This window comes from Setaria italica, chromosome III (genome assembly GCF_000263155.2).
Source record: "Setaria italica strain Yugu1 chromosome III, Setaria_italica_v2.0, whole genome shotgun sequence".
In the NCBI taxonomy this organism is placed as follows: Eukaryota; Viridiplantae; Streptophyta; class Magnoliopsida; order Poales; family Poaceae; genus Setaria; species Setaria italica.
Genome location: NC_028452.1, coordinates 6,040,952 through 6,055,296, shown reverse-complemented (window position 1 = coordinate 6,055,296; position 14,345 = coordinate 6,040,952). Strand labels below are relative to the sequence as shown.

General features: G+C 48.4%; 1 protein-coding gene across 1 annotated transcript in view; it reads right to left on the bottom strand.

Moving 5' to 3' along the window:
* LOC101778635 (noroxomaritidine synthase) overlaps positions 1-13,887 on the bottom strand; it is a 28,936-nt gene extending 15,049 nt beyond the window's left edge. The window contains exon 1 of the mRNA XM_022825193.1: positions 13,622-13,887. Coding sequence (XP_022680928.1) covers positions 13,622-13,887 — 266 coding nt within the window. The remainder of the gene's footprint in view (positions 1-13,621) is intronic.
* Positions 13,888-14,345: the final 458 nt, after the last annotated feature.

Genomic DNA, 14,345 nt, shown 5'->3' with positions numbered 1-14,345 from the left:
CACCGCGCCGATCGTTGTGGAGTCTTCCTCTTCTGACGAACCCATGGCACAAGCCCCTGAGCAAGGCATGACGGCTTCCCAAATGCAACATGAAGAAATTCGCTTCAAAGTGGTAAGTTATATTCCGGCTTTATTTAGCCGATTTGCTTCCACCTTCAGCCGGTTTATTTCTCCCTCTTTATTATCTCCAGGAACAAGACACCCCCGACAACAGCCTCTTCTCTTTTGCGGTTGCCCTCTCCGATAATGAAGAAGTCGCTTCCCGCCAAGTCGCCTTGAGTTCCATTCCTGATGACGTCCGAGCCAAACTCGCTAGTATCCGATCCCTCCTTCAAGGGGACATCGGCCGATTAGTAGAAGATGCTTCACCGATTCGGCAGCTCTTCGGTGACGTCAGCGGACGAGTACCAGAAGAGGCGGAGGAAGCCTTGGCACCGGCGGCATTCATCGAGTCTATGAGGATCCCGGTCTTCAGAGCCCTTCGTCACATGGCCGATCGCGCCAAGCTGGCCAAGACTCGTGAAGAGGAGGACGCGTTCAAGCGCCAAGCTCAAGAGGCACACCGACGTATCCATTTTCTGGAGAATTCCCGCCCGGGGATCATAGGTGAGATAGACCGCCTCAAGCGTCGGAGGGCGGAGCTCGCCAAGGAGATAGAGCAAGTGACCAAAGCAATCAGTGCCGAAGAGAAGAGGCTCCAAGAACTCCCTTCTGTCATTGCCGATTTGAAACGGGAGAGGCAGCACTTGGCCCACGAGGCCCTAAAACTCCATCGCAGCGCATCAGAAGTCCCCGGATCGGCGGATGAAGACCAACGGGTCCTGGACTCTGCCGATCAGATCCGGCGTCAGGCAATCGCGGCTAGCGATACCCTTCTGGGTAGTCTGTAAAACACTGGCTATTTTGTACGAACATTTACTATCCGCTTTGACCACCCTTCGCGGCGCCCTTTCTATTTATTGCCTTTCTTATTTCCGATGGGACGTATCATTACCAAATTTCCACGCCTCTTTTTCTTATAAGTGCCGGCCTAGGCACTTCCTTCCGAGGGTACCAGTTTGGCTTTCGGTTTTATTCTCTTTACTCCTCTCGTCGGTGCGGCCTTCCGTCATGTCTTCGTCGGCCTCCTCCTCCTCCGTCAACCAGGTGAAACCTTGGCCTCGACTCCCCTTTCTCCTTTTAGATCTTAGGAAGAGGATGCCCCCTTTTTAATCTTTCTTTGTTTCAGCCTCAACGCCTTAGCCCTGAGCTCGTACGCGCCATTGAGCTCATACACTCTGAGGACCCATTGTCGTCAGAGGATCAGGAGCTGATCAGGGCTCATCGTGACGAACTTCAAGACCACGTCACCGCGGAGGCTCGTGTGGGCTTGGATTTTGTGGAGAGCAATGGTAGCCGGCGATCTCCAACCGATAGGAGCCATCTGCTTCCTCCGCGAGTCGTTCTTGAAGACGCGGCGGCAGGAACTTCGCGCCCGGCCATGGACCGGAGCCATCCTCTCCCTCGCCAAGTTGAAGCGGAGGCTTCAATGAAAGAAATAGAAGAAGAATACCTCTGTCTCATGAATGAGTTGGATCGGACTGAGGGGGAGCGCAAGAAGAAGAATAATTAGTTATTTGTGTTTTTTGTTCTAAGGGCGACTTGTGTTTTGTCGGCCGTGTAACCCATCGCCCGTACCGAATGAATACATCGGCCGATTTGGACGACTATGTGTTTGAACCGTTTTGTATCGGCTGTGTGTGATCGTATTACGGTTAATCCCTTATGCTCCGACCCATATACTGGGATAGTATCTTTTTAAGTACCTTCCGTTCAGAGCTCTAGTAAATTCTTCCCCCTCTATTATTTCCAAAATGTAAGCATTCCCTGGAGCACATCTGCCGATTTTATACGGCCCTTCCCATGTAGGGGACCATTTTCCGAATTTAGGATCTTTCGACCCAATCGACAGTACTAACTTCCATACTAAGTCCCCAGGGGAGAATTGTTTGACTTTGACCTTCTTATCGTACCACCTGGCGACTTTCTTTTTGTTTTCTTCAATGCTTATCAGAGCACTCAATCGTTGGCCAGCCAAATCATCAAGCTCCCTTTTCATGAGTGATGAGTAGTCATCGGCCGTTAACTGGTCCTGGAGCGAAATACGCCTCGATCCCGCCCTCGATTCCCATGGTAGTACTGCATCGTGACCGTACACCAACTGATAGGGAGATAACTTGGTAGCCCCATGACAAGCCATTCTGTACGCCCATAGGGCCTCAGTCAAACATAGATGCCACTTCTTTGGCTGTTCCTCGATTTTCCTTTTGATCAACTTGATTATCCCTTTGTTGGAGGATTCGGCCTGACCATTGGCTTGGGCGTAATACGGAGAAGAATTCAACAATTTGATCCCCATATCGGTTGTAAATTCCTCGAATTCCCCCGATGTGAACATTGTTCCTTGATCGATCGTTATAGTCTGAGGAATGCCGAATCGATAGACAATGTGATCTCTTACGAAGTCGGCCATGATAGCCGATGTCACAGCTCTTAACAGAATTGCCTCCACCCATTTGGTAAAGTAATCAGTAGCCACCAGAATAAACTTATGCCCTTTACTTGATAGAGGGTAAATTTGGCCGATAAGGTCTATTCCCTATCCCCTGAACGACCATGGCTTGATAATGGGATTCATGGCCGATGCAGGTGCACGTTGGACATTTCTGAACTTTTGACAATCCTGACACCCCTTATAATATTTGAAACAGTCTTCGAGGATCGTTGGCCAGTAGTACCCATTATTCCTGATCATCCACTTCATCTTATGGGCCGATTGGTGTGCTCCACATACCCCTTCATGGATTTCTCCCATTAGGGTCTTGGCCTCCTCTGTCCCAAAGCATTTTAGTAGAACACCGTCGATCATTCGGTAGAATAGGTCGTCTTCGAGCAGTACGTATTTAGTAGCATGAAAACGTACTCGTCGTTCCACCTTTTTAGACAGATCTTTCAGGTAGTCGGCAATTTCTTTTCGTCAGTCATCGGTCGCGAGTTCTAGAGCCATAGCGCCTAGAATTGGCCGATATCCAGATGCGTGCTGGGCGAGCTCGTTGGCACCCTCGTTGTGGTCCCTTGGGATGTGTTCGATTACTACCGATCTAAATTCTTTTAAGAGCTGTAAGCAATCTTCGTAATAAATTCTTAATACGTCGTCCTTGCATTCGGACCTTCCGGTCAGTTGATCCACAATAAGCATGGAATCTCCGAAGATTTCAACAGAATCGGCCTTGACTTCCCTTAATAGTTGTAGGCCCTTCAACACAGCTCGGTACTCCGCTTGATTGTTAGTAGCGGCGGCTTCTATCGGCAGAGAAAATCATAGCTTGCCCCCCGAGGCGATATGAGGACGATGCCGATTCCTGATCCGACTCCACATGATGACCCATCGAAATATAATGTCCAAGGTGCCGGCTCTACGAGGGCAATCTCCAGTCCGCAGTGTTGGGCGACGAAATCGGCCATGACCTGACCCTTGACGGCTTTCGCCGATTCATACCGCAGGTCGAATTCTGACAACGCTAAGATCCATTTGCCGATTCGTCCTTTCAAGATCGGCAGCGATAGCATGTATTTTACTACGTCGTCTTTGCATACGACCACGCATTCTGCCGACAGTAGATAGTGCCTGAGTTTGGTGCATGAGAAGTAAAGACATAGGCACAAACGCTCCACCGGAGGGTATCTTGTTTCAGCGTCCAGAAGTCTTCTACTGACATAATAAATTACTCGTTCCTTGCCTTCGAACTCCTGGACCAGAGCCGACCCAATAGCCTTTTCATCGGCAGATAAGTATATCTTAAACGGTTTACCAGTCTGAGGAGGAACCAATACCGGTGGCGAGACCAAGTATCGCTTGATATCTTCCAATGCTTTGCGCTGCTCTTCCCCCCATATAAATTCCTGGTCAGGCTTTAACTTCAACAGTGGCGTGAACGCCTGAATCCGCCTAGATAGATTAGATATGAATCTTCTGATGAAATTCACCTTGCCGATTAAAGACTGCAGTTCGGTTTTATTCTGCGGGGCCACGACTTTGTTGATGGCCGCTATGGTCTTCCGATTGATCTCTATCCCTCGTTCATGCACCATGAATCCTAAGAACTGTCCGGCGGATACGCCGAAAGCACATTTATTGGGATTCATCTTAAGACCGTGTTTCTTGGTGCACTCTAGCACTCTTCGTAAATCGGCCAGATGCTCTTCATGACCTTTGGACTTGACTACGACGTCATCGATGTAGATCTCTACCAGAATGCCAATGAGTTTGTGAAATATGTAATTCATGGCCCTCTGATATGTAGCGCCAGCGTTCTTCAAGCCGAAAGTCATCACCACCCACTCGAACAAGCCAAGGTGACCTGGGCATCTGAAGGCCGTTTTGGGTATGTCCTCTTCGGCCATAAGTATTTGATTGTACCTAGCGTTTCCGTCCATGAAGCTAATAATCTTGTGCCCTGCGGCAGCGTCGATCAACACATCGGCCGTCGGCATGGGGTAACCATCCATCAGTGTGGCCTGATTAAGATTCCTGAAATCAACGCAAATGCGTAGCTTTCCATTCTTCTTGTACACTGGTACAATGTTGGAGATCCACTCGGCATAACGGCATTGCCGAATAAATTTTGCTTCGATTAGCCGAGTTATTTCAACTTTTATGTCTGGTAGAATCTTAGGATTGCAGCGCCGTGCAGGCTGTTGGTACGGCCGATACCCTGGTTTTATGGGTAGCCGATGTTCAACAATAGACCGATCTAAACCGGGCATCTCATGATACTCCCAAGCAAAACAATCCTTAAATTCTTTTAACAAATTTGTCAATTTACACTTGTATTCTGGGTCTAAATTTGCACTAATATAAGTCGGCCTTGGTTTGGTACCATCGCCTAAGTCTATCATCTCTAATGAATCGGCCGACGTGAACCCGTGCCCTAGCTTCCCATATTCTCGGGCGAACTGATCCATCTATTCTGAGTCTTCGGAGCCGACTGCTCGGATCGGCTGTAGGCCAAAATCGGTGACCTTCAGGAAATCGGTCTCCCATACTCTGCCGGATATGCACCTGACGGTTTCGCAGCTCCACTGTTGTGTGTCGGCTGCCGCGATGCTGTATGCGGAATCGGCGTTGACCACCTCGATGTTATCGCCGACCCATTGTACGAGATATTGATGCATTGTTGACGGGATGCAGCAATTTGCGTGTATCCAGTCCCGGCCGAGCAGCATATTGTAGGATCCCTTGCCATTAATAATAAAGAAGGTGGTAGGGAGGGTCTTACTGCCGATGGTGAGGTCGACGCAGAGAGCGCCGCGAGCGCTTGACACGTTGCCTTCGAAGTCCGTCTTAGTCAAGTCGTCGTCGCTTTTTCCAAGCTTCCGGAGCATGGCGTATGGCATGATGTTGACAGCAGCTCCTCCGTCTACCATCATTCTAGTGAGGGGGCGGCCGTCAACATGCCCTTTAAGGAACAGCGCCTTCATGTGTTGTCGTTCGCTATCTTCGGGCTTCTCGAATGTGGCCATCATTGGCTCCAAAACCAACTGTGCCGTCTGGTCTTCTATCGCCGATATATCCTGTTGATCGGCGGGAGTCATGAATTCCATCGGCAGTATGAAAACCATGCCGATCTCGGCTGCCGATTCGTCACCCGCCGATTCGTCGTCTCCTTTATTGTTTCTTTTGGGACGCCACACCCGAGGCCTTCCTTCCTTCTTGTCCGTCGTGCTCTGTTGTTCCTCTTCTTGCTGTTCCAATTGGCGGAGACGTTGGATTCTTCATTTCTGAGACTTGGTCAATCCATCGGGACACCACCTGGGGTTTATTGGTCTTGCTCCTGTCCTGGCGCGTTCCCACTCCGGTTCGCGTCCTAACGGGTTTTCGTCCGTCACCCGAGCATCGGCCATCTCTTCGAGCCAGCTGTGAACGTTGGCTTTGTTTTCTGACCGGTCATGCCGATCAGTCATGCCCCCCTGCCTGTCATGGCGTCTATCTTCCGACCGATGATATCGGTCACTTCTGCCCCCCAGCCGATCATGCACGGGAGGGCGCTGGTCATCTTGGTTGCGCCAATTCCTGCTGATCGGCTCTGGCCTTCCGTCTCTGGAGCGAGACCTGTTCAACGGTCGATTGCCACGATATGGACTATTGCATTCTGGGCAATTATCGGCCGAAGGTAGCCTGAGGTTGTTTTCCCAACAGTGGATGAAGAACGGGCACCTCCAGTGATCTTCGTGCCGTCGCATTGCTTCTTCCCGGGACCTTGAGCGTTCATGCTGACGTTGGTACTTCTGGAGCAGGAACTGGGAAGTAATGCGTGGCTCTTCTGATTCGCCATCGTCATCCTCCATCCGCCGCTTCCCCTTACATCTTCAGGCATAGCTTGATTTTTGGGGTCGACGGCGCCACTCTTTTTAGCCGATTCGGACGTCAGCACTTTTGTTTGGAGTGAATTCTTTCCCGTATCAACCATATTGGTGGGGAAGGGGTGCTGGTCGATCTTCATTGGCTTGGCCGATTTTGTCGGCACTTAAAATTTAAGTCTGCCCTGCTCAATGGCCGACTGTATCTGCTGCCTGAAGATTTTGCACTCATTAGTATCATGGGATGTGACATTGTGCCACTTGCAGTATTTCATCTTTTTTAGTTGTTCGGCAGAAGGTATTGTATGGTATGGCGAGAGTTTAATCTGTCCTTCCTGGAGGAGAAGGTCGAATATTTTATCGGCCTTTGTCGTGTCAAAACCGAACACCTCCGGCTCCTTTTTGCCGAATGGGCATGATATCGGCTTCTTTCCCTTGATCCACTCCGCAAGTCCGACTTCAACGTCTTCCTTGTCCTCTAACTCTTCCAGGAACGCCACTTTCTTCTGGAAATTCCTCCGTGGATCGAAGGAACGTACCTCCTATCCAGACAATCGGTGGACAATCTGGCTCAAACTCTCGAACTCCTGTGAGGCGTATTTTTCTTTGATGTGGGGCAGAAGGCCTTGAAAAGCTATATCGACCAACTGCGCGTCGTTTAGAGCCAGGGAATAGCACTTGTTTCTGATTTCCCGAAACCTCTGTACATACGAGGATATCGGCTCGTCACTTCTTTGCCTGAGGCTGGTCAAATCGGACAGTTTCATCTCATGCACCCCGGCGTAGAAGTATTTGTGGAACTGTCTTTCCAAATCAGCCCATGTGATAATCGAGTTTGGCGGCAATGTCGTGAACCATTGAAAGGCCGACCCAGACAAAGATGATGAGAACAACCGTACCCGTAGGGCATCCTGCGTAGCTGCCTCTCCGCATTGGATGATGAATCTGTTCACGTGCTCTACGGTCGAAGTGTCATCCATCCCCGAAAACTTAGTGAAGTCAGGAACTTTATACCGATGGGGGAACGGCAATAGGTCATATGTAGACGGGTATGGTATTCTGTAGGTGTAAGTTTGTACTTTCGGCTTTAAGCCGAATTGTTCTTGCATCACCTCCGCAATACGTGACGACCAATCTGGCTGTTGCTGGTGAACCGTTGGCTGAGGTATTGGCACGTGCTGGTAAACCGGAGGCGGAATAAACGGAGGCTGAGTGAAAGCAGGTGGCATCTGGGTGAAAGCCGGCTGCGTGGTAAAGGTTGGCTGTTTGAATGAACCACTCGTTTCATCATACAGCATGAGCTTTGCTGTCTTGTTGACCTCCGGAGCGACAGGCTGGTATGGCGGTACGGTCGGCCGAGTGGCCGCCTGGAAAGATGCCTGGAATGGAGGGCTTCCTTGACTGGCCGATTGATTCTGACCGGCCGTGGCTGAAGGTGCCCCCCAGGGTGATGGGCTAACTGGAGGGAATGGTGCGGAAGACAGTTGGATGGAGTTATACCCCATAGGAGCTGATGATGAGGAAGCACCTGAACCCCCGACAGAAAATTGGATCGGCTGTGAAACCGAACTCGAATAATTCTGGTTTGGTGGAATCGGCTGAAAATATGCCGGTCCCCTGTATCCTTGAGGTATCCCACCAGCGAAGGAGTTGACAACGGCGTTGTGCACCATATTTGAAAGTACTGGGGACTGATCAACGAAGGCGTGATAAATGGACTGTTGAATCATATCGGCCATTTTGTCTGAGTCCTCAGAAATCGTGATCTGGCGGGAAGCAGGGAACGGAGTCTTCTTGATAGTCTCCCCGCTTCTGGAGCGACTGAAAGACTGTAGGCAAGCTTTCCGGAACTGTGCCGTATACTTATCCAGTTCTTCCTTCTAGTCGTCCTTCAGATCTGCTTCCGTCACCTCGATGACGTTTTCTTCGGAGACTTCAGCAGCTTTCGACATGATGGCGGTTGTATTGATCCCACTGGGCGTGCCAAAAGTGTGTTAGCGCTAGAAATCGGTCAACCGAATCCCATCGTCTGACACAGGACCCGGGAGAATCTGCTTAACTCCTGTTCGGGTGATTGCCCTGGTGCGGTTCGCGCGGCGTGCCAGCCAATCTGACCTGTTGATTGGCAAGGAAGAATACGTGTCAGGTCCAGAAATCGCGATCGGCTAGGTTTCCGATCACGAGAGAGCTTATCAGCGAATCGGCCGATTTGCCGTAATAAAGAAATCGGCTATAAGGCAGCCGATCACTGTAGCCTTGTAGACAGAAAACTACTAGAGTAATCGACACAGAGCTAAGATAACAACACTAGGAACAGATCTAATCGGCAATAGATGAATTCAAAAGCAGAACGTGAAGAAAGCCGAAACTACCGATTCCTAGCTGGATAACTGGTGATAAAACTAGAAAGACAGGTAAAACCTATGAATCTAGCAAATATCGATAACTAGTGAATAAATCTAAACGAAACAACAGCGATACGCCCGAAGTTAAAGCTTAGATATTACTCGATAAGCGGAACTTACAGAATCGGACGGAGATCAAACTGATGCAGCCCTGCCAACCCGCACGAACTCGTGAAAAAGAGAAAAGTAATGACGAAGTCGTCTGCTTGAAAGTAAGTACGAGGAAAAAGTAGTATGTTGTATTGATTTGTTGATGATCACAGATTTACAAAGGTAGCTATTTATAGCCCCGTATAGATGACTTCTTATTCGACTAGAATTCTATCCCTAATTCAAACAGAAAACGAATATTTACAAGCACGATTCGTGCTAGGTTGGTTACTCTACGTTTCATGGGCTGATCTCCCCCTCATCCTTTTATTCCTTTCCAAGCCCATACAGGCCCAATTAACCCAACCTCCTAATCGGCCGATTCCTTATCGGCAAGAGGCAACCGATTGGGAACCCGGCACGCTCGACCCGAGGCGAGACGGAAGTCATCGGCCGATCTCGTACTGTAGCACCATTCGGCCGATTCCCAACTGTGCTTCTCCATTTCCTTCTCTTCTTGGCGTCGATTTTACTAGTGACGAAATCTGGCGTCAACAACCTCCCTTCCGACACGTCCATGTCGCCTGTGAAACGCTTCTTCTTCCTCCTTCCTACTTTATTTCTCATCAAATTGGGGTTAGGCACGTACCCTACCCCTTCATATGCTGGCCATTGTGACGGATCAAGGTAAGGTTGAAATCTTGATTCCCATATTTTGACGGTGTGCTCCCTAGAGTACAACGGTGACATGTACAAGGGGCTTTCATAGTTAAGACCTCTTGCCTTGCAAGCTGTAATGAAGTGTGAACATGGAAGGTGCAACAATTGTGGAACATTGCAGGTGCATGAAACTTCGTTCAGATCCACTCTGTAGTGTCGGCCTCCATGACTCTCACCCCCAATGTTAGTCGTACCGTAACTTCTTATAGAATACACCATCCTTTCTAGCCCGTACGGTTCTGCTAAGTGGTGCACGGATCTAAGCTCAGCCTCTGATAAATAATCATCTGCAACTTTCCCAATTCTATAGCCTTCATCCAACATTGCATGTGCCTTTTGCTATCGGTCCACAAAGTAGGCGTTGCATTTTTCGAATGAGTATTCAATAATTCCAGAGACGGGCCTACTTCGGATGCCTTTGAAAACTGCGTTGAGTGATTCCGAGTAGTTCGTGGTCATAATACCCCAACGCATCCCTCCCTCATCGAAAGCCTACGCCCATTTATCCTTGTCCTCCATTTCACCCTTCAACCATTCTTTTGCGTCATCGTTCAAGTCCTTCACTAGATCTTCTAACTTCTCACTAAATTCTCTCTCCGTATGAACCTTGCATAATATCTTCAATTTTCCAATCACACGGTTGCTCTTCTGCCGACGCGACATGTTGGCAGCAAAGTGCCTCGTGCACCACCTATGCACAAGCGGTGGAAAACCATCCATGTGGTCCTTCGTACAATTTAGGAGCCCATGATGCCTATCTGATATCATACACACTATCCGTGAAGGTCCAAGAACATGTCGCCGAACAAGTTTCATAAACCATGACCAACTCTCATTATTCTCACTCTCGGCCAAGGCAAAAGCAAGAGGCACAAGCTGCTGTTCTGGATCTACACCAACTGCCATCATTAACGTACCCTTATACTTGCCAGTCAAGAATGTACCGTCCACAAGTATCACAGGACGGCAATGTTGAAATGCCTCACTACATTGAGGGAAGCACCAAAATCCCCTTTGCAGTATATGCTTCAAAACTCCATTGTCAGGATGCATCATGCCACATGAGTCGATGCACCATTTAACCCCGAAATTGTAGTAGGTTATAGCTGAGAGTACCCTAGGAACCATGCCGTACGACTCCTTCCAGTCGCCCTAAAGCAGGGCAATGGCGTGTTGCTTCGCCCGCCAAGCCTTCGAATACTTCACACGGTACCCACTAAAGGCGAAGATGAACTCCACGAGGGATGGCACCGATGTCTCGCTGTCTTTACGGATAATGCCTAGGATACGCCACCCAAGGTACTTTGCTGTGCACTGTACATGCTCTCGCTTCGGCTGTGACGACCGACAAGTATGCGGTTACACAACATTTGAAATTCTCCATTGTCCGGTGCTTGATATTAGCCGAGACCATACACGCCAATGGCATCCTTGCTTGCACATCACATTGTATCTTAAGTTCTTGTCAGAGTGAACTACGCTAAAAGGTCTATGTAACCTCACTGCGTAGTCAGCCAAGAAAAACTTCAGCTCCTCAAGACTATTGAACTTCATCCCCTTCTTAATCACTGGACTCTCACCAACGGACGTCCCTTCGGCATTCACCATACTAGATTCACATATTGCTTTGTGGACCATACTGATGTCCTTATCATTGGGAATGGATGGCAGTTCGACATCACGTTCTTTTAACAACCGCAACTTGTTCTGGGTGTAAGAAAAACAATCGTCCATACGACGAATGCCTTCTACATCATGCACGGTTGCGGTGTCAAATTGCGGTCCATCCTCTTCATTTTCTATCCTGTCGTCCTTATATTCATGCCCACCACTCTCAAATAGTGATTCCTCCTCTACCTCCACACCTACTACCCCATCTTCCTCGAATTCACAATCTTCGGAACCCATAGAGACATTATCGACATCTATATTTGCTTCATCCCTCTCAAAAATGTTATTGGGAAAATCGTCATTGGCAATAGCCAAGTTAAAATCACGTTCTGTTTCACCTAACACGTGATGCAACATTTCTGACTCCTGGGTACCATTATGGTTCACTACCGCCACTTCCTCCCTCATGACAACATTTGGGCCAGGTATACGAACAATTTCGACTATAACCTCCTGTTGGCGCTAGAAATCGGCTGATCGAATCTCTAGCGTCGGACACACGACCTGGGAGAATCTGCTTAACTCTTGTTCGGGTGATTGCCCTAGTGCGGTTCGCGCGGTGTGCCAGCCAATCTGACCTGTTGATTGGCAAGGAAAGAAACATGTCAGATCCCAGAGGTTGCGATCGGCTAAGGTTCCGATCTCGAGAAAGCTTATCAGCGAATCGGCTGATTTGCTGTAATAAAGAAATCGGCTATAATGCGGCCGATTACCGGGCAGCGTTAGTAAAGAAAACTGCTAGAGTAATCTAAACAACGCTACAGTAACAATACTAGGAATAGATCTGAATTGGCTATGCAGAAAGCGATAGATTAAGTAATAAAGTACAAGAAAGCTGAAAGTTCCAATTCCTAGCTGGATAACTGGTGATAAAACTAGAACAAAAGGCAAGACCTAGAATTCTAGTGAATATCGATAACTAGTGAATAAATCTAAACGAAACGACAGCGATGCGTCCGAAGTTAAAGCTTAGATATTACTCGATAAGCGGAACTTACAGAATCGGCCGGAGATCAAGTTGATGCAGCCCCGCCAACCTGTACGAACTCGTGAAAAAGAAGAAAAGTATTGGCGAAGTCGCCTGCTCGAAAGTAAGTGTGAGGAAATAGTAGTTTGTTGTATTGATTTGATGATGATTACAGATCTACGAAGGTGACTATTTATAGCCTGTTATAACCAATTTCTTAACCGACTAGGACTCTATCTCTAATTTTAAACGAAAACAAATATTTACAAGTGTGACTCGTACTGGAGTTGATCATCGCGCTCCCATGGGCTGACTCCCTCTTTATCTTCATAGTTCACTTTAAGCCCATACCGGCCCAATTGCTCCAGCCTCCCAATCAGCCGATTTCCACCAACTCCATTCGCGGAAACACTGCAGCACCAATCGGTCGATCCTCAACTGTAGCACCAATCGGCCGATTTCCAATCGTGACCTCCGTGTCTTGCCGCATCTCTTGATTTCTTCCTTTTCTGACGCCAATTTCATAGTGTCAAAATCTGGCATCAACACCTCCAAACATGCAACATTAGCTTCGTGAACTACATCCTTATAGTGCTTCCAATTCGCATCGGATGCTAACTTCATGAGAACATAATGAGCTCTAGCTTTCCCACAATCAAAACGACCTCTCAAACTGATCTCATCCACTCTACATCCATACTTCCTCATTACACGGTCAACTAAATCACTAAAACTTGGAGGACCCTCGAAGAATGCAATTGACTCATTCATATTCTCTAACTCCCCATTTTGTTTCACAACACCACCATGAAAAAAACGAACTAAACGATCCATCTACAAAATACAAACATTTCACCATGTCATATACACTACACATTGCACATATTCAACATATCAACTAGACACATTACACATATTGGACAAATTGCAAACAAAAAATATACATGTCATATCAACTACACAATTCAATGAATATATACCTAAATCGACAAGTTCTACACGTCAATATCGCGGGCAGAGACTCAATTGCGTCTGAACTACGTATCATCTAACACAAAACACCATTGCATTTCATTCAAAATTGAAATCATCTACCTAACCCTAAATCACCTAAACATCCTCCGATCTACCAAATGCAACGGTAAAATACGAGAAAAAGTAGGGGAATACCTTCCACACGAAGCAGGGATTGATTTCCACTACTTTCCCCCACCGAAATCGCCGGATTTTAGGTGGATTTGGGGGTGGGGCGGCGGGGGGCGGCGCAAGAACCTCGGGCTCGGGTGGGTCTGGAGGAAGAAGAAAGGAGGGAGGGAGGAGGAAGGGAGCCGGCGTAAGGTGGGTCTAGATCCAGTGCTGGTGCTGGTACTTGACATCGGCGTCGGTGGGCAAGAGGCAGATGGCACCGTCGCGCAAGGTAAGGTTGAAGCCTTCGTGGGCCTTGAAGTAGACGCGGCAGGTGAGCTCGGCGTAAAGCCCGTCGCAGGTCTTGTTGGCCTCGTCGCTCCAGTAGATCTCCTCTGTGATCGTCATGGCCGTGCCGTCTCGCACGCCGCAGCCGTTCTCATCGCGGGGCAAGACGGCGTCGAGGGCCTGGTTGTCGTTGTCCATCATGCGGATTCGGCAGAAGTCCATGTCTAAGTAGCCGCTCTCCGTCCACAGCACCAACGGAACGAGCACGTACACGTACAGCAAATGGAAGGACAAAAACATACACGTACGGCAGCTGCCGAATCAATGTCTCGACTCTCGAGCTTATCATGTACGGACGGGGCAGACTTTCACCCTGAATGAGCTAGCGTGCACAAAGCCTCGATATGGTTGGTACGACTCAGCACAGAATCAGTCGTTACACGCTACTCACACCAATACCTTAAATACATAGAGGTGTCTGAATTCATTTGATCCAATACCTTGGCAGCCCATCACTATTCTAGGGTGCTCAGGTAGCTTAAGGAAGGAAATCAATAAAAAGGAGTAACCAAGGTTCCAGACACCGCATTAGTCAGGTGCCTCCTACCAGGAAAAACATGCAAAACCCACATGCGCACTTGGATCAAGACACGGTAAAAAAAAGTATGTTCCAACTTAAA